The sequence below is a fragment of the Nannobrachium achirus genome, assembly GCF_963921795.1.
Source record: "Nannobrachium achirus genome assembly, chromosome: 9".
Lineage (NCBI taxonomy): Eukaryota > Metazoa > Chordata > Actinopteri > Myctophiformes > Myctophidae > Nannobrachium > Nannobrachium achirus.
In genome coordinates, this window is record NC_137818.1 from 51026503 (window position 1) to 51045629 (window position 19127).

General features: G+C 42.2%; 1 protein-coding gene across 1 annotated transcript in view; it reads left to right on the forward strand.

Moving 5' to 3' along the window:
* Positions 1 to 19127, forward strand: part of prex1 (phosphatidylinositol-3,4,5-trisphosphate-dependent Rac exchange factor 1) — a 132358-nt gene that overhangs the window by 77321 nt on the left and 35910 nt on the right. Inside the window, exons 14-19 of the mRNA XM_080733365.1 lie at positions 1694 to 1769; positions 2644 to 2716; positions 9728 to 9873; positions 10653 to 10745; positions 14862 to 15010; positions 16246 to 16331. Coding sequence (XP_080589491.1) covers positions 1694 to 1769; positions 2644 to 2716; positions 9728 to 9873; positions 10653 to 10745; positions 14862 to 15010; positions 16246 to 16331 — 623 coding nt within the window. The remainder of the gene's footprint in view (positions 1 to 1693; positions 1770 to 2643; positions 2717 to 9727; positions 9874 to 10652; positions 10746 to 14861; positions 15011 to 16245; positions 16332 to 19127) is intronic.

Below are 19127 nucleotides of genomic sequence, written 5' to 3' on the forward strand. Positions count from 1 at the left end.
TTGTTCCAGGGACCCCCCAGAAGCAAATATTTGAGTTACAAATGTTCGCTTTTAAGTAGATATATTCAAATACTTGCAAAGAAATATCATGATTTTTCAAAAATAGCAGATCTACAAGCTCGCAGCGCGGCACTCGGTGCCGCGCTGTGAGCTTGTATATCTGCTATTTTTCAATTGTTGAAGCGGTCAATAACCCTAGGTCTAAATGGGTTAAATATTGGGCAAGTGGAATTCAATACCCACAAACATTAGAAACACTGGAACGTTGGCAGTGTTTAAAGCCAGTCTCAGAATCTGGCTAATGTCAGCTCAAATGTTGCATCACCAATGATTGCCTTGTTTTTATTTTATTGTATTTGTGTCACTGATTGAATTTTTATCTCACACTGATGGGTTCCCGAAGCTTTTAATAGTGTGGCTGGCAGAGACTCTGACAGCCCAATTGCTTTTCTTAAAACATAAAATCAGCGGCTCCTTTTTGGCAAATTGACATCAGACCTCTGAAACCGTTCTTGTAGATTCATTCATGCATAACTCACTTTCATTCAATTTACCTTCTGCTATTCTTTTGTTCTGGCTTGGTGCTCAGTAGACCAGGTAGGTCTGCTCTATAGCACGCCCGAGTCACGTTAGATTTTAACCACTTTAACGATAAAAAATGGCACATATACAAGCTCACAGCACGGCACCGAGTGCCGCGCTGCGAGCTTGTAGATCTGCTATTTTTGAAAAAACGTGAAAATGTGTGCAAGTCTTTGAATATGTTTGACCCGACTTCTAAATCCTTCCTCTAAATCAGTGGTTCTCAAACTTTTTCGGGTCAAGGACCCCCAAAATTACATTTATTTGGCCGCAGACCCCCCATCTCAAAACATGTTGTTCCAGGGACCCCCCAGAAGCAGAGATCTGAGTTACAAAAGTTTGCTTTGGAAAATACATATTGAAAAATGTGCACACATTTTCACGATTTTTCAAAAATAGCAGATCTACAAGCTCACAGCGCGGCACCCGGTGCCGCGCTGTGAGCTTGTATATCTGCTATTTTTCAATAGTTAAAGCAGTCAATAATTCTGGGCCTAAATGGGTCATTTTACTGTAGCTATTTGTCTGTTATCTCTCATGACTTGCCAATGTACTGTAGCACGCTATGTTTGTTACTCAGAAGTCGCTTTGTTTTCAGAGATCGTGTGGCGCTCGTCACATGTCACCCAAGCCAACCACACTTCCTCTCAAGCATTTCCTGTTTCACGTCTCTACTTCCCTTGAAAGCAGAGCGGTCTGTGCTGCACGTTAAGGCAATCTCAAAATGTAATGAATCATGAATAAAGTGTGACGGCACATAAGGGCTTTCAGCTGGCAAAATCCTTGATGTTGAAAACTTGAAATTGCCACATTTATCTGGAAACGTTTTTTTGCTCTTAGTTAAGAATCACGTGCACTTTTTTGTGTCACCCAGGGAATACAGAATGTAGTAACATGCCCCAAAGTGCACGAGGTCTTGTTCTGTTCGAGGCCATGTTCCACCTCACCCTTAATAGGCGATGTTAACCACAAAGCTGTAATGTGACACATGCATGTTTCGCGTGGAGAGATGCTGACCTTGTGAGTTTGTTCTTTTTCTTTTTTTTTGCACATCCTGTGCAGAGCCGAAACCTCAACATGTTTCCGATCGTTTTTTGTTTTCTCTTCTCAGGGACAGAGACCATCATTTGAAAACCTTTAAGTCTGTGGTTCCTGCAAGCAAACTCGTGGATTGGATCCTTTCCCAGGTTAAATACACGATCCCCTTTCATTGCTTTTCAACTTCACTCAAACACACAATAGAACAGTTACACAGCCATTCTTCACCGCTTGAAGGCTGCTCCATGTGCGTGAAATGCACATGGAGCACCCTTCAAGCAGTGAAGAATAGCTTGCGCTCTCAATTTCTACACCTTCCAGCACCGTTTCAGCTGTCAAGCCTTTTGACTGTATTTAAGTTTCTTTATGACAAAAACAAAAAAGAAACACACTAAGGGCACTCTTGTGAAATTATTCAAAAGGCTTCATGGAGTTGGCTAATGCATGGCAAGAGAGTTTAAAATGCACCACAGCCTTCACTCTGATGAAAGCTGTGTGGTCTTTTTCCTTTTCTGTCGTTCAATTTCCATCACCCATATACCATAGATGGAGCACCTTGTTTGGATTTCTATTCATTTGCTAAAAGGATGCTCTCCTTTCTCTGTTTTGTCTACATGGTAATGTGTTTTTAATCTCTCTCTCTCTCTCTCTCTCTCTCTCTCTCTCTCTCTCTCTCTCTCTCTCTCTCTTGCGCTCTCTCTCCAACGTGTCAATTGTCTACCATGCATACATGCACAACATTAAGATAATCGTACATGACCACATGTTGTGCACACAGCATAACATGCAGGTTCACCTAAACAATGCCTTAAGCATGAAACTACTAGCCAGCCAATATTCCTGTGTGTTTGTGTGTGTGTGTGTGTGTGTGTGTGTGTGTGTGTGTGTGTGTGTGTGTGTGTGTGTGTGTGTGTGTGTGTGTGTGTGTGTGTGTGTGTGTGTGTGTGTGTGTGTGTGTGTGTGTGTGTGTGAGAGAGAGAGTGTGACTGACTGACATATTGTTTGCGTCATTTGGTTTCCCAGGGAGATTGTTCCACGCGCGAGGATGCCGTAATACTGGGGGTGGGGCTCTGCAACAATGGCTTCATGCACCATGGTCAGTTACTTGCACACACACACACACGCACACATGCACTCGCGCTCGTGCACACAAGCATGCACGCACACTCACATGCAATGAACCTCATCATTATAATATAATGAGAAATCAGTTATTAATCATAACTGTCATCTCACTATAATGAGTAATAGGGCAGAGGGTCATAATGTCGAGAATTACATCAAAAAAGTGCCTTGTCATGGGGGACTGATGATGATGAGATGCTATTTTATTATAGGTGTGCAAAGTTGACCTTTTTGGCCTGAGGGTTACGGTTCATCTTTCAGTTTCATGGCAGTCGCCCCTTTTTGCATCCAAATGTTGGTCCATCGATATGCAAACTCCCCATTAAACAAACGTCAGGATATACAGATGTGCCATTTCAAAATGTCACACGTCCTGCCATTGACAAGACAGTAGATTTCCAGTGGATACACTGAGCTTGTAGATCAGCTATTATTGCAATTTTTATGACCTGCTCTGACTTCTCTGAAGTTAAAATCTACCTATGAAGATGGATTCTGCTTTTCAATGGGAATGGATCGGTTTCTTGACATTTGCGGGTTTCTGCAAAATTACGCTCCAAAAACTTTGAAAGGCAAAACGGGGAAAGAAACCTGTGGAAGAAACGGCACATCTGTAGCGTTTTTAGTCAGGGTTTCCTGCAGCACTTTACAGGCCAGGCGCCCCGCCTGGCCAGAAAACCCCCCCGCCCCCCCAAGGGTATAAAAAAAAAAAAAAAAAAAAGCTTTTTTTTTTTTTTTTCAAATTTTTTTTTTTTTCAAAAAAACTTTTTGGACCTCCAACAATGTACTAGGCATGATCGCGATCGCGAAATTGCATGTTTAACCCCCATACCAACCCTATCTTTCAAACATGGCAGCCATGTTTGTTTACATTTGAAGAAAACATAAGGGCTGGTATCTCCTGAATGCCTGAACGGATTTCCAAGCGAATTTTTTTGTTTGAAAGCTGTGAAAAGCGTGTACATGCATAGTGCATCATCTGTGCACGAATTCGTACACCAGCGTGCACACTATTTTTTTAACCCTTTGGTGGCGAACCGGCAATATAAGTTATTCAATGTTGAATAAATGTGGATGATAGCATGTAGTTTTGTTTTCCGTCATCATGGGCACATTCATGTGTTTTTTATAGGGCAAAAATAAGAATTAATATTAAAAATTAAGTGAATTAATTACTCGAAGTAATTAATTAATTATCAAAAATTTTCGAGCGCGTGCGCCATGAGATCCCCCCCTGGTCAACACTTTTTCCTGCAGGAAACCCTGTTAGTTCATGATGAAATGCATGTTATGTTATAATCAAACATTTGTCTGCACGCTTCCGCTTGTGATATGTACCTTTCCTTGATGACATGTTCTAAATATCCCTGCTTGTGCAGAATGTGCACAGCACTCTTCATTAACTTAAATTAACACAAAGAACCATTTGGTAACCATCCTCCAATGCCATTGGTCCAGAAAGACACACACACTGAGAGCACTGAGTGGTGGGTACGTTGCCATTTGAAAATTGCATGCACTGGGGCCTACCGTAGGTGCACTGAGTGAGCTACGCTCACTGTCCAACCCTACTCAAAAACCGGGTTGTCCAGTGCATTGACTCCAAATACTCAGGAAAACAACAAAGGCGTAAGAAGAAATTGCTAAATGCGTGCTCAACGAGGCTAAATATGAGGTAAACGAGGTGAGACGAGTTCAATGAGACAAATGCTACGGCCAATAACCACATTTCTATCTCATTATCTGACACCGGTGTGGAAGATAGGTATAAGAAGCAGTGAGGGACAATACAGAGGGCAGGCACAGACAAGCAAAGCAACAATACACTGCCCCCTCCACAGGCAAGGTGTATTGTTGTTGACCGTTGGTTCGTAAATCAACTGAACTCAGTTTGCGCTATGACGTCACTGACTGAAACTGAACAGATTCTGTAGATTCTGCACGCCAAAAATTTCGAAGTGTGATAATGGAGCAACCCAGTTAAATTCACACTCCTTATTTCCATGCCCCATGTTTGACCTTTTTTGAGGTTGTCGAGGTCAAAAACCAGTCTGTGTCATAGCAGTACACACGCTCCTTCTACCCAGGGACCAGTAGCCTCCGAGCACATTTGGCATGTTGAACATAAACAGAATTAGCAGTGTTCCCTGACATGTGCTGTTTACACTAGCTACAAGACCATCTGGGGGGGACACTCAACCGTGACCACAGGTACCCCTCTGACAAAGAGCCCTGGAGAGAGTGGAGTGACGGTGCTCCAAGAAAATACCGTAAAACCGCCATTGGTTTAGCGTCAATACAAATATTTAGAAATCTTGTGGTTGATGCTGAAGTTAACGTCAACTTAGTTGTGCGCCAGGACAAACCGTAGTGATTCACAACAATAGACAGTGTGCATGTGCAAGCATTAACCAATTACAGTAAGTAAGCCCTATTTTAGACCTTGTTGCATGACAATGTTGTCTGGTGAAAATTGTCGATCTACAAAGTTCACAGTGAGTTTACAACTTAAACTATTAGTTGACCCGAGTCCCCCAGGGCTCTATACTAGGGCAGCTCCTTGTTCTTGCTCTTGTCTACACCGAACCTCTATAAAATGTCTCATCTCATACAGTTTAGCAACAATTGCTTTCGGAATATAGAGCTATTTAACAAAAAAACAACAACCATTCAATACATTTTACTTGTGTATAATTTTACTTTCAGCCTTAGATTTCCCTGCTGGGTGTAGCATGCCTGTAAGATGAATTAGGAACCTGTGGTCTTGTGTTTCATACTTAGTGTTTGTATGGATGAGGGTTTAGCCTCAGGGACTCGGGGCAGCTGCTGCTGCTGCTGGCTGCTTGCTACAGTATGGCCACTTCCTCATCTGTGTGCCTATTGTTTACAGTCGTCTAACGGTATCTGCGCGGAAGTGCGCCACCTTGTCGCCATGATCTCATTGTAGCTACAAGTCTAGTGCCCTCCAATGCAAAATGTGTTCCTGGGTGTCAGAATACACATCCACAACTCAAAGAGTCATGCATACGAGGTCACGCAAAAATGCATCCTGTAATTTCTTTATTATTATTTTGTTGAAAGTTGAAACACCACCAACTATACCATTGTAAATGAGGCTCATTCCTCAAGTATTGCAAAGGATTACTTTATAAAAAAGAAAAAAAAATCATTCAATCAATCATGAAATTCCATTAAAAAAATCTAAATATGAAAATAGCTGATCTACAAGCCCACAACACGTTGTCCCGGGGAGACACCCTTGGGTGCCTCTGGTCAACTAAGTGCATAGGGTTTAAATGGTTAGTCTCAGCACTAATACTGTTCCATTGTCTTTTTAGTTTATTTCACTTTGTTGTTTTGCTTTATTTAGGCAATTAAAAGTAAGGCAATTTATGAAATATACAACAATACTGTGTATGGAATATACAGATATGTCGTTTTTACTATCTTTTTTATTAGAGTCATCTTGTTTTCTGGGCCCCTTTGGTCCCCAGATCACTGTAGCATTCATGTGTGTACATGGCTCTAATAGACGTCAAACCTCTCTTATGTAATATTCAATGGAAAGCTGTCCCAATGAGCACACGTGCACTGTCACAATAAGCACGTGCGCCGTTTTCTAGGTCACTTGGATCCACTTTAAAGCCCTGTTTTGTGATACATGGCCTCTGCCGATAAACAATGGGAATTACGCTGTTGTGATTGAAAACAAGCCACCTTTCCCCCTCCCCTGCACACACGTACCCAGTAAAAGCCTGAGTGCTCATTTAGAGCTCAGAGTGTGTAAATGTACTTTAATCTGCACTCTGCGCTGTAACTGTCATGTCCTACCTGAGATGGTCCCCTGCAAGAGTGTTGACATTGAGATAATAGAGCTCACCTTCTTACTCGGGGGAGAAATAGAATTTTGACCTTCAGGGAGTAGCGCTTGTCAACCAGTAGTGGTCCTACCAGACCACAAGATCTAAATGTTGAACCATAAGGCTAGGGCTGCATCAAAAAGACGGCGTTGTGCCGGTGTCGGACGGTGTCAAAAAATGAACCGGGCCGAATTTGAACGTCAGATGTTGGTCCTAGGTCGCAAGTTTTATGTGAAAACCGGCACATCTTGTCCGCGTATCTCTGTCTGTTTGTCTGTAGGTCACACCTGACACTGTGGTTCCCCTGACACATCACTGTGACATCACAGGTGATATCACAGGTGACATCACCTATGTAAAAGTCCATATACATGTATGGGTATTCCCCAGAATCCCTTTTATGCCCATATATGAAGATCCCTGATGTCATCGATATACATCACTGGTCAGATGGCCCAGACATGGTCCATATCTGTGTGGCTGGTTCAGATAGGGATCTCCATGTATGTGCATAAAAGGGATTGTATGTTGTGATGTCATGGGAACGGAATCCCTTTTATGCCCATATATGGAGATCCCTGATGTCATCAATATTGAGCCCATATCTAACAGGACTTCATATGGGAATGCCCATATATGGAGGAAGACAGCCCATATCTGTGTGGCTGGTTCAGACAGGGATCTCCATGTATGGGCATTGGGCATAAAAGGGATGTGCCATATACAGTACATGGATCTCCATATGGGTACCAGGGGTCTCCATATATGGGTAACTGGTCCGATATACATCACTGGCCAGATAGGGCGAGGTCGCATGTCGCCCTGAGGCGTCTTACTAGTATTAGCATACTCTACCGTACAGATTGGTCAAAATAAAAATGTGTTAACTATAAAAGTTACATAGTTAATTTAAAGATACATAGTTCAATCACACAGGATTTTACAGTGTGTGTGTGGTGGGGGAGGGAGGGGGGTGAGCCGTGAGGGAGGTGTTCTCATTACGGCTCTCTCGTCACCTTCTCCACTGTCCCTGTCTGGTCTTGTTGACGACGAGGGCCTGGTTGTTCTTTCTGGCACCACTGTGTCAGGTTGTTGACCTCTCTCCTGTTGGCCGTTAGATCCTCAATGACAATGATAATACCTCAGATTTACATAGTGCTTTTCACAGTAACCCCCAGTACACACCTAATACTACTATTAGGTAGTGTTATGAGGTGTAAAAACAAGGGTGGGTGGGCGTTAGCTGGTGGAAACCGAGTCTGAGGAGGCAGTTTAAGTGGCAGTTTAAAACAGTGGGAGCCTCTTTGACGTGGTTAGTGAAAGTGTTCCTCGGTGAGGTGAGGAAGATCTTTTCACTAGGACATATTGCGTAAGCGCTAGTAACAAGTGCCATACAGCAGTGTTTCTCAACCTTTTTTCTGCATGGGCACACTTTTCATGTCCCAAGAATCCATGGGCACACCAACATAATACGGGGGTGTAAATATCGTCGCTGTCAGGGAGAAACCATGTGTCTCCAAGTTTCAAATTTGTACGTTTCTTCGCAAAGTAAAGCCCTGCTTCATCATACAAGGCTGTTGCACAACAGTAGTGAAAACAGCAGATCTACAAGCACACAACGCCTCGCACCACGAGGCGTTGTGTGCTTGTAGATCGGCTGTTTTCACTAGTTTAAATCATTTTTAAAATGATGGCTTTCAAGCAGTTTCAAGGGGCACACTTGACCCTTCTCAGGGGCACACCAAAGGTCCCCAGACACAGTGGTTGAGAAACACTGCCATACAGTACATTATGGACATTGACAATGATGTGAAAATGATGATGGAAATATGACATTTCTGTTCATTTCATCCAACTGTTTTTATGCAAATCAATGAAAACGCTTCTAACGACTATGCAAAAATAACTGCCGTTATCTGAAATAACTGTGATCAGGCGATTATGTAATAATTGTGGCGTGCGTACCTACTGTATCTGCCGTGCCCTTGTCAAACTTAGATGGTAAATCGTTGGAGCCGAACGGGGCCACACAGTGGTGGGTGTGTGCACTGTGCAGGCGTCTTCATGGCAGTGATTTAAGTGTTGGAATGTGTCAGTGAGACATGCTGTGTCAGTCTGTGTGCTGCATGTTTACCATGGGGCTCAGTCACTACAGTGAGTTTGTGAAGACCAGCTCCTGTAGTTGAATAGGCGCTATTAAGTTAGCAAATGGCCTCGGAGGAAATTGCTTCAGGTCATAAGTTTAGTTTGTTCTAGGGGTGTGTGTGTGTGCGTGTGTGCGTGCGTGCGTGCGTGTGTGTGTGAGAGAAGAGGCAATCATTGAATTTAGAAAAACACAGACATGTAAATACAGCTTGAAGCAGGAACACATAAACACAGTGAATGTTTTTGTTTTATTTCAGTAAAGTTAATTGAAGTTAGTTGAAAACTAGATAGGCTAAGAGATTTCGTGATCGTGGCGAACAGTGGTCCAACAGAGCCAAATCAGGTCCAGTTTACTAAGGTTGGTGGGCTATATACTGTATTGGCCAGACAGATATATCGGTCAGACTCTAGTCTAATTCAAAGACATCAGTGCATGCTGGGTGTGAGAGTGGGGGGGCTCAGAACAACATCATCCACACAGATGATGGCCTCGCACATTTCATTCACACAAGACGGAGTGTTCCTCACACTCTCTGTAGAGAGCCTAGCGTGTCCTGGCATGTGATGGCAACAACAACTCACACGTGTTTTGGACCCAGATGTTCCTGCCGTGCTGATGAGGCTAATTAACCATCATCTTGTTTGTGTGCAGACACACGGATGGGGTCTGTTCGTACACCTCTGCTATGTACACAGTAAACAATATGTTATGTCTGTGTTTACATGTGACAACAAAAACTAAATAGACAGACAAGGAAATACATGTCAGACAGTAATTCATCTTTTATTATATTAAAAAAATCAAATATTATCTTGTGAGAAGAGAAGGAGTACTGTATAATTCCCAATTTATACTATGTGCTATATATGATGATGGTATACCATGCTGAAAATTGCAAGCCTGCCAATGCGTTGTGATGATTATAAATCAAGCTTAAAACCCTCATATTAATTATTATTTCCCCCCACCCCTTCAGTTCTGGAGAAGAGTGAGTTCAAGGACGAGTCTCAGTTTTTCCGGTTCTACGCTGATGAGGAGACAGAGGGAACCGGCGCTAAGAGCAAACAGCACCAACGCACAGACTTCAAACTCATAGAGAACATCCTGGCTAAAACTGTAGTGGTAAGTGGGGTATTAGTTTTTGCGACCCAAACTTACAAAAAAATATTATGAATTAACCACTTAACTGGTTCTCAAACTTAGGGTTTCGTTTGACCCCACAAAATGATTTTGTAGGGTCCCCAGATGATTAGCTTAATGTAATTTTTTTCTCACTCAATGGTAAACAAACCAACACACAGGTGTATACAGGGTATCTGCGCATTTATAAAGTGCCAATTTAAGGACTTTCAAGACCGTTTTAATACCAAACTGTCAAATATAAGTAAGCAAGAGGCAAACATTGTGAAAATAGCCGATCTACATTTTCACAATATTTAGCAGTGGAACCGAATCACAATAAAATACAATTCCAAGTGCTTGTCAGGGTGGGGGTCCCCAGTTCAAATATGTTTATTTTGGGGGTCACAGCCTAAAAAGGTTTGAGAACCCCTGAAATGGACGATCTGTGAGCTTGTAGAAAAACTATTTTCAGTATTTTTGAACATTTCTGAAAATGTACTCCGTAATTTGTACTTTTGAATACTTACTTGAGTATATAGTTTGTCCACCACCAGTGGTAAGAAGGGGTGCAACAGTTAATCCAAGTAATCAATCCCTAGTCTGACTCTGTATCAGGCAAGACGTTTCCAGAAATGTACAATATAATAATAAAACAATAATGCACAAATGCACAAATTGTGAAAATTGGTATTCTTATCACACAGCAATGCAAGGCTGTGAATGAGTCCCAGTGTGGTGTCTCTCTCTCTCTCTCTCTCTCTCTCTCTCTCTCTCTGTAGATTCATCCTGAGGAGGAAGACTACGGCTTTGAAATTGAGGAGAAAAACAAGGCCATCGTGGTGAAATCTGTCACCAGGGGCTCACACGCTGAGGTATGGTCAATATGGACACACTGAGACATGCACACACACACACACACACACACACACACACACACACACACTGAGACACGCACGCGCACACACACAGCGACATTCTGTCCAATCCATTATTCCCAGTAGGTCAGGGCTGTCACTCCTGTTCTCACCAGCTTAGAGGACCATTAGACATGCTGACTCACATCACTCTGAGTTCACACACACACACACACACACACACACACACACACACACACACACACACACACACACACACACACACACACAGGAATGGCAATGTGTCCTCATAAGTGACTAGAATTGTAAAATGCACCACTTGGACCCTAGCATCCCTATTCTGGTGGGAACATTCGTTGAAAGTAGCACATCTTCCACCAGCTCAGCTGTGAGCTGCTTGCTGTTCAGAGGGGGGACAAGAGCAGACTAAGTATACAGAGCCTATTCAAGTCAAGTTGACTATTATTAGTGTCTCGTGACATGCTGTTTTTACAAAACGTAAGTCTTTATCATGGTATTAAAAGGTTTTAACTGAAAAATCCACTCCGGTGAGCCGTGGCAGTTATTATTATTATTACCAGTAAGACGCCTAAGGGCGAGAAGCGACCTCGCAGGTGATGATCCAGTCGTCTCCATCTGGGAATCAGATGTAGAGGACAGGGATGGTGTAGTACAGGGGTCTTCAACATTGCAGATTAATTTTTTTTTTATAGATATATTCATATTTTTTTAACAGCAGTGTTGTGTAATTTAATGTTGGGCTGCTCAAAACTGGTAAAAAGACAGACAAAGCCTACCCATTTGAACATTTGATGTTCAAAGTTCAGTTTTGTTTGGGTGGTGTAATTGAGTTCAGTAAAAAATAAAAACTATATCATGAGACTTTTAAGGGCTCAAGTAAGCAGCCTATTAATCTCTGTGCTAACTGGCTAACCAAGGCTAACGGTGTTTGCATTCTACAACCCTTCATCTTTTATGGCCATGCAGTCGTCTGACAACAGACACAGAAAGATTAATATGTGAACGACGACAACATCTGTACTTAAAACCAGTAAGACTCCCTAATCGGGAGATAAGCGACCGTCGGTCGCATGTATACACAATAATGTTGACTGCAAAAAGCAACCTCGTGGTGGCGCTAGAAGAGGGGCATGTGAGTATTCAGGGGCGGAGGTTGTGGTTTGCCAGCCAAGGAGTGTGTGTGCAAAGTTTGGCATGGATAGGGGCAACGGTGCCGGAGACAAGAGTAGGGCCAAAAGTGTGACATGACGGACAGACTGACTGACGGACAGCCGGTGGAGGTTTTCATAGTATAGAGGTTTTCATAGTGTCATTGCGAACTTTGCTGACAATTAACAAAAAATCTATAACTTACTAAGAGAAAGTGGAAGAACATTATCCATGTTTATGAAAAAGGTGTGTTGACAAGCATCCAAGAGTGTCATAACATTTTTTTAAACTGGTTGATACAGCTGTCGTTATTATTATTATATTATAATCAGCCTGGAATCTGTGACCCCTTGAGGGGCCTTTCACCCTCGCTTTCTCTTTTTCTTTTAAAGCCATTTCACAATGGGGGGGGGGGGTAGCTAGAGGCTATGGCTATTTGGAGGTCCTTGGCATGGAAAAGATTTGGAAGCCCTGGGTTCACAATTCAACCCCAATTCAACTCCTCTCCCATACTGTCTTGTTCATTATGGTTTATTTTATTTTACTTTCCATGTCTTTTAAACTGTCTAATATCCTTTCTTGCCCACGTGGAACTAATTCTCTCAAACCTTTCTGCAGTTAAGCTGTAATTCTCCCACTTGCTGTAATTCTTTATCTCTGGCCCCTCCAGCATTCCAGCACGGTAGCCCCTCATTCACACTCTGCTCTCCCTCTTTTGCACCCAGAACTCTCTCCCCGCAATGACTCCCCCTCTCTGTTTCCCAGAACCAGTGCTGTAAAGTAACTAAGTACATTTACTCTAGTACTGTATGTACTTAAGTACAATTTTCAGGTACTTTACTTTACTTGAGTTTGTCCAATTTCCAATACGATATACTTCCACCCCACTACGTCTCAGAGGCAAATCTGCAACACATGTTGAGCCTGTAGATCAGCTATTTTTAAAGATTTTGAAACATTTGAGTACTTACTGTACATTGGTACTTTTGTATATTTTGATGAAAATTCTTTTTTCACTCAAATCAAATCAAATCCGAATACAGCAACTTTAACTTGTAACAGTGCTTTATATTGTGGTACTGCTACTTTTTCTTGAGGGAAAATTCTGAGTACTACTTCCACCACAGACCCCACTCTCTGTGTATCCCAGCGGATGATCATCATTTAGGGCACATCCCCTGTGTGCCAACTCAATGAATGTGCCCCATTCCCACGGAGGCCATGACAACAGGACAGAGACTGCCAGGGAGAGGAATAGCAAGTTCTCTGTGACTAGATACTAGATTCTGTTTCATGTCAAGGAACCCCCAAATTCATATGCATTTGGCCGCGGACCCCCATTTGAAATGATGTTCTTCCAGGGACCCCCACGATTGAAGAAAACATTCAAAGGTTCATGTGACATGTGACACAAGTTGTGTGTGACATGACAAAAAGACCTACTGACTACTGAAGTCCTTCTATCAATGTATTGAGTTGAGTCAATCTCTCTGAAATACTATTTCTTACTCTAGCATACTTTTAGCATACTTTTGATATTATTTAACAAAAAAGCTATATTAAATAGAAAAGTATGGATAATCTCCAGGCCAAGGTAACTACTTTACTACGTTACGTAGTAACTATGGTAATAGTAAGGCAGTTACTGCATTGCTAGCCCTGAATACAGGACGGTCATATACATGACCGTCCTGGTGCCGCCTCAACCTGAGGAGCAGTGGGGAATCCGACCCTCAACGGTTTGAGCTAGGAACGTCAGATTTAAAAAATAAAGTGCTTACCCAAGCCAACTTTGACAACGATTCGACGCCGTGCAACGTTCATTACACGCTGCTCCCGGATTGTTGAATAAAAAGCATTATTTTGCTTAACATTGTATTTCCGGCTCACTTCCTCGCTTACCCCAAATGATGATCTAACCTGCGCCTCGAGCCGGAAATACAATGTTAAGCAAAATAATTTCGGATAAAAATGCTTTTTATTCAACAATCCGGGAGCGGCGTGTAATGAACGTTGCACGGTGCAGGTTGAGGCGGCACCAGGACGGTCATGTATATGACCATCCTGTATTCAGGGCTACTGCATTGCCTATTTCTCACCTCCTGTTTTCAGATGTCTATTTTTATTTTATCGTACTGTTAAGGTTTTAAACAAGCACATGTGTAATGCACAGACCAGCAGAACCAACAGTGTCTATATGTTTCTACACCAAACACAACAGGCAGTTAGTTAACATAAATGTAGCGGTTATATCAGCCAGTGCATACAGTATGTGACTGTAATCAACCTAAGACAATAAATAAATGAAAGCTGCTGTCTGTCAGTGAATCCCCCAGCCCATGGTTGTGCACCATTGCTAAAGTCGTGCATAACATGCATATGATGCCAGTGTTCTTTTCTTTTTTTTTCTCTCATGTATGTATTTCTTTTTTTTTTTTCTTGGCTAACTATGATTAGAATAAATGTTTTTAGAACAGGTATTTGACAGCTTATATCAGTAGTTCTCAAAGTGGGGTCCGGGAACCCCCAGGGTCCTTGATGGGGTTCCAGGTGGACCCTCTGAAAAGCTACTTACTACAGCATCCAAACCTTTTGGAAAATAGCCGATCCACAAGCCCACGTGTCGCGATGTGCTATTTTCGAAAACCTTGACAATGTTTTACACATCTTCTCCTATGGGTTCTTTACAAAAGTGAGTCCTTGACATGAAAAAGAGACTGCTTGTATACTAGTGTATTTCACCCCATAACTGTTGTACCCGATTTACTTTTTAATTTCATTTTGTTGGGGTGACGATAAGCAACAGCTTGAGTGTGTGACTCCAGGTCTCTCCCTGGGAAGAGAACCTTCTGATGTGTGTGTGTGTGTGTGTGTGTGGTGTGTGTGTGTGTGTGTGTGTGTGTGTGTGTGTGTGTGTGCGTGTGCGTGTGCGCGCGTCTCCAGATGGCTGGTCTGCAGGTGGGCAGGAAGATCTACACCATCAACGAGGACCTGCTGTTTCTCAGGCCTTTCGCTGATGTGGAAACCATGATCAACCAGTGCTTCTGCATCCGACGCTCTCTCCGTCTACTGGTGGCCACCAAGGGCAAAGAGTGAGACACCTCTCAATATGACTTTTATGATCTTCTTTTTGGTGGATTTTCCCCTCACTTTATAAATGGGCTTCACCTATCGTCGTTGTCGGGTGGAAACCTTGTTTGTCCAAAACCATTCGTTTTGTATTTATCATTTTAAAAATGATTTAAACTAGTGAAGACAGCCGATCTACAAGCACACAACGCCTCGCACCGCGAGGCGTTGTGTGCTTGTAGATCAGCTGTTTTCACTACTTTTGTGCGACAGCCTTTACTTTACTTTATTTGTTTATTTAGACGGGACAATGCATATTAATGAACACTACATGAATGCAATGTAAATAAGCCGGAATTAGCAAGAATGCTAAATTTCATCCGTAGTCCCCACATGAAGACAAAACAATACATACCAACAAACAGTAACCCTACATTAGGAGAGGGCGCCTAAGAACATACATACAAATACTATTTTTCCTGAACCAAGAAAAAAACAACAAAACAACACATATTACTAACAGTACCCTATTATATACCCTACAACAAAGGATAGTTAAAAATATACGTACATGGCATGAGCTGTACTCTTAGAACTATACATGGTCACAGGTTTGATTGTCAACTAACCATTTTTTTAGATTGAACTTGAAGGATGGAAATGACAAACAGTCTCTTATTGTTAGAGGTAGGTCATTCCAGATTGAACATCCCTGCACTGAAAGGGTGTTTTTTCCAAAAGCGGTTACCCGGTACGGTACTTCGCAATCCCCTCTAGTGATTGCTCTAGTATTGAGTCCTCTATCAGGCTTCCTTTTTATGAATTCCTTTAGGGGAGGTGGGCATAGACCATTTAGGGTCTTATATATGATACTGACCTGTTTAAAAACCTTAAAATTAGCGAAACTCAAAAAACGGTACCTCTGAAGAATATTACAATGGTGATATGAGTGGGGTTTCCTATCGAATACCTTAAGAGCCTTGTATGATGAAGCAGGGCTATACTTTGCGAAAGAACGGACTCCTGCGTTGGAGGGGACACATACAGCTATATTTTCGTCCATGCCTTACCCCTTATCCCTAAACTAGCCTTTTTGTTACTATTTTGAAAAAACATTTAAAAAGTCTTCAAATAGCCAAAGCTACATCGACCCGTTGTGAGCTTGCAGATCAGCTATTTGAACTATTTAAAGATGTTTTTTCAAAATAGTTAACACATGAATGAATGAAATAATATATCGTTGTGTTTTCTAAACCAGGATTGTGAAGATCCCTGACAACCCAGATGGCCTGTCCTTCAGACTGTCTGGTGACTGCCCTCCTCATGTCCACGCAGTCAGGAAAGGTTGGTGTCACAAAGAAAAGTTTTCAATCATTTAAAAAAAGTTTATTTTTTTTCCTATGATATCAGGAACTTCAGTTTTCAGCTTCACCCAGCGGAGTGCTGTCTACAGAGGAGTGCGGAGGGGGGAGCACTTAGGGGTTAAGTGTCTTGCACACTAACACTTTGACACATTGCTGAGAGCTGGGATCGTACCTGGTACTTCCGGAGTCCTAGGAGGGCCCATTAACCTTTCAGCTATGTCTGCCCCGTCCATATACTGTATATATGCGTGATTAAAGCGGAGCTACTTATTTTTTTATGAATAATGTTACATTTTGTCCAATCTGTATGGTAGAGTATGTTAATACAATATAACTCATACAATTGGGGTGGTTGTGTTTTGTCTCCCTGCTCTTCTATTGAGACATTTAGATGGTGTCAAAGGTCATGTCTCACTCAGACACAGGACCTGACACAAATGCTGACCCGATGGTCGAGATTCAATTATCTCATTTATTATTTATGAGTAGAAATGGCAGGAAACCGGGTTCAAACCCAGGGTATAAGAGGAAAGTTACATAGTGCAGCTTTAAGTTAAATGTTCTCAAATATAAACTTGAACTTGAAGAAATGTATTAGAAACCTTTCTACAAAATATGATTTGAAACATATTTGTAATATCTTTATTGCTTTTTTTAAACAATACAAATCTGTTAAGGGGGTCCTCGGCACAAAATCTTTTCCGGTATGGGTGTTCGCAGACAAACACATATTCATTTGGGGCGTTTCAGAACCACTGCACGACGAGATCTGAAACAATCAGACGTTTGAAACGTCTGGTACAGAAACGGAAAGGAAACACCCCATAAATGAGGAGAAAGTTGAAGAATCAGACACCTGTTCCACTGTAAAATCCTGGGTGTACAAAGGGATCCACTTTGGTTCTATACGTGCAGGGGTGTCACAAGAGGGGGGGGGGGAGTGGGACTGAGTTACTAGGGCCCAAGGTGGAGGGGCCTTAATTATTTTATACTTTAGCTATTGAAAAATAGCAGATATACAAGCTCACAGCGCGGCACCGAGTGCCGCGCTGCGAGCTTGTAGATCTGCTATTTTTGAAAAGGGTTCATTTGTAGCTAAAATTTTACTTCTGGGGGGTCTCTGGAACTAAATATTTTGAGATGGGGTCCGTGGCAAATACATATCATTTTGAGGGTCCTTCACATGAAAAGGTTTGAGCACCATAGAAACATAGGTTTTTCAAAAATAGCAGATCTACAAGCTCGCAGCGCGGCACTCGGTGCCGCACTGTGAGCTTGTATATCTGCTATTTTTCAATAGTTAAAGCACAAAATGTGAGTGAATCCTTGTACCCAGGGCCCAGAATTTGTGAGTTAAATGAGGACTGAGGATTCAGTGGTGTGCCGTCTGTTCCACTGTGAAACCCTGCTGAGCTTTTAACTGCCACCTGTCAGCCACCTGGTCCGGGGTCACAGTTCAACCCTGTAGTACACCAAACGCCCTTTTCAACACGTGCACATTTACACGCACACACACTCACACACTTATTACGCCACCAGGCTCTCCCTCTCTTCTTGCAGTACGTCTTCCGACCAGATGTTCCTAGAAAGACTTAAATACCAATTCAATTATGTACTCCTGCTGGAACACGCGCACACACACACACACACACACACACACACACACACACACACACACACACACACACACACACACACCCTTCCGTAGGTGAGTTGAGGAGGCAAACGTGACTGGGGTTTGAGGTCATGACCTCTCAGTTCTCCTTCACTTTCTCACACCGTCTGTCTCATCTGTTGTGACTGGATGTCCTCGTGTCACTTATACTGTACAGTACTAACTGATAACCGTCAGTAATACATAATGATTGACGAGACTGTGTGTTAATAATTGTTATTACACAACATGGCTTGGTTGAATGCTTGATTCTGATTGGCCAATCGCTGAATTCAGCGGTGTGTTATTTCTGTATAATGACCACTCCACTCAATAACAGACCGATGTCTAATAAAGAAATCAGAGCATCTGCTGCACTGCGTGAATTGTATGCTATATCCAACATGACAGCCATGTAAACAAACACACAGTGTCATTTACATCTAAATGTTGCTCTCATGAATGTTTTAGGGCCAACCTATAGTTAGGCCTAAATCAGAAATTAGCCTACAAAAACAAATATGTTGCTACATACTGTACATGTACTGTAAGCCCCTCCCATACACTAAAATGTGTTCCCGGCCTGAATGGGTTAAAGCGAGAAATAGACGATGCAGTAAACGAAAATGTATTCTATTTGATCAACACTTCCTTGTTTTCTGAGGCGACCGTGTTTTGCGCTGGGCAGATGGTCAGCTCAACACTTTTAGAATACTTTCACGACTGTAAGCAAAGAAATCCTTTTGTTTTGTTGTGGGTCCATTTATTAATGTATTAACGAAGTAGCCGTATAATGAGCAGCATACGTCTACACCTCGGTGTTTAATCATCCTGTCGGGAGTTATTAGTCAACAACAACTGCCAGAGCGGTTATTATCTCTTGCATACTAACTGATAACTGATTAAAAAAAGTATGTGTCAATAATAAATACCTGTTATACAAATTAGGGCGCTCGGGGGGGCGCAATGGTAAAGTGCCTGCCCATGTGGAGGCTGACGGTTTGAATCCACAGCACAATCTTCACAGTGTATTTTGGATTCATGTCAATTTGTGTTTTCAGATATTTAACCACTTGAACCGTCAATACTTAATAAACTTGACCTTTCACTCTCTACTTAGTC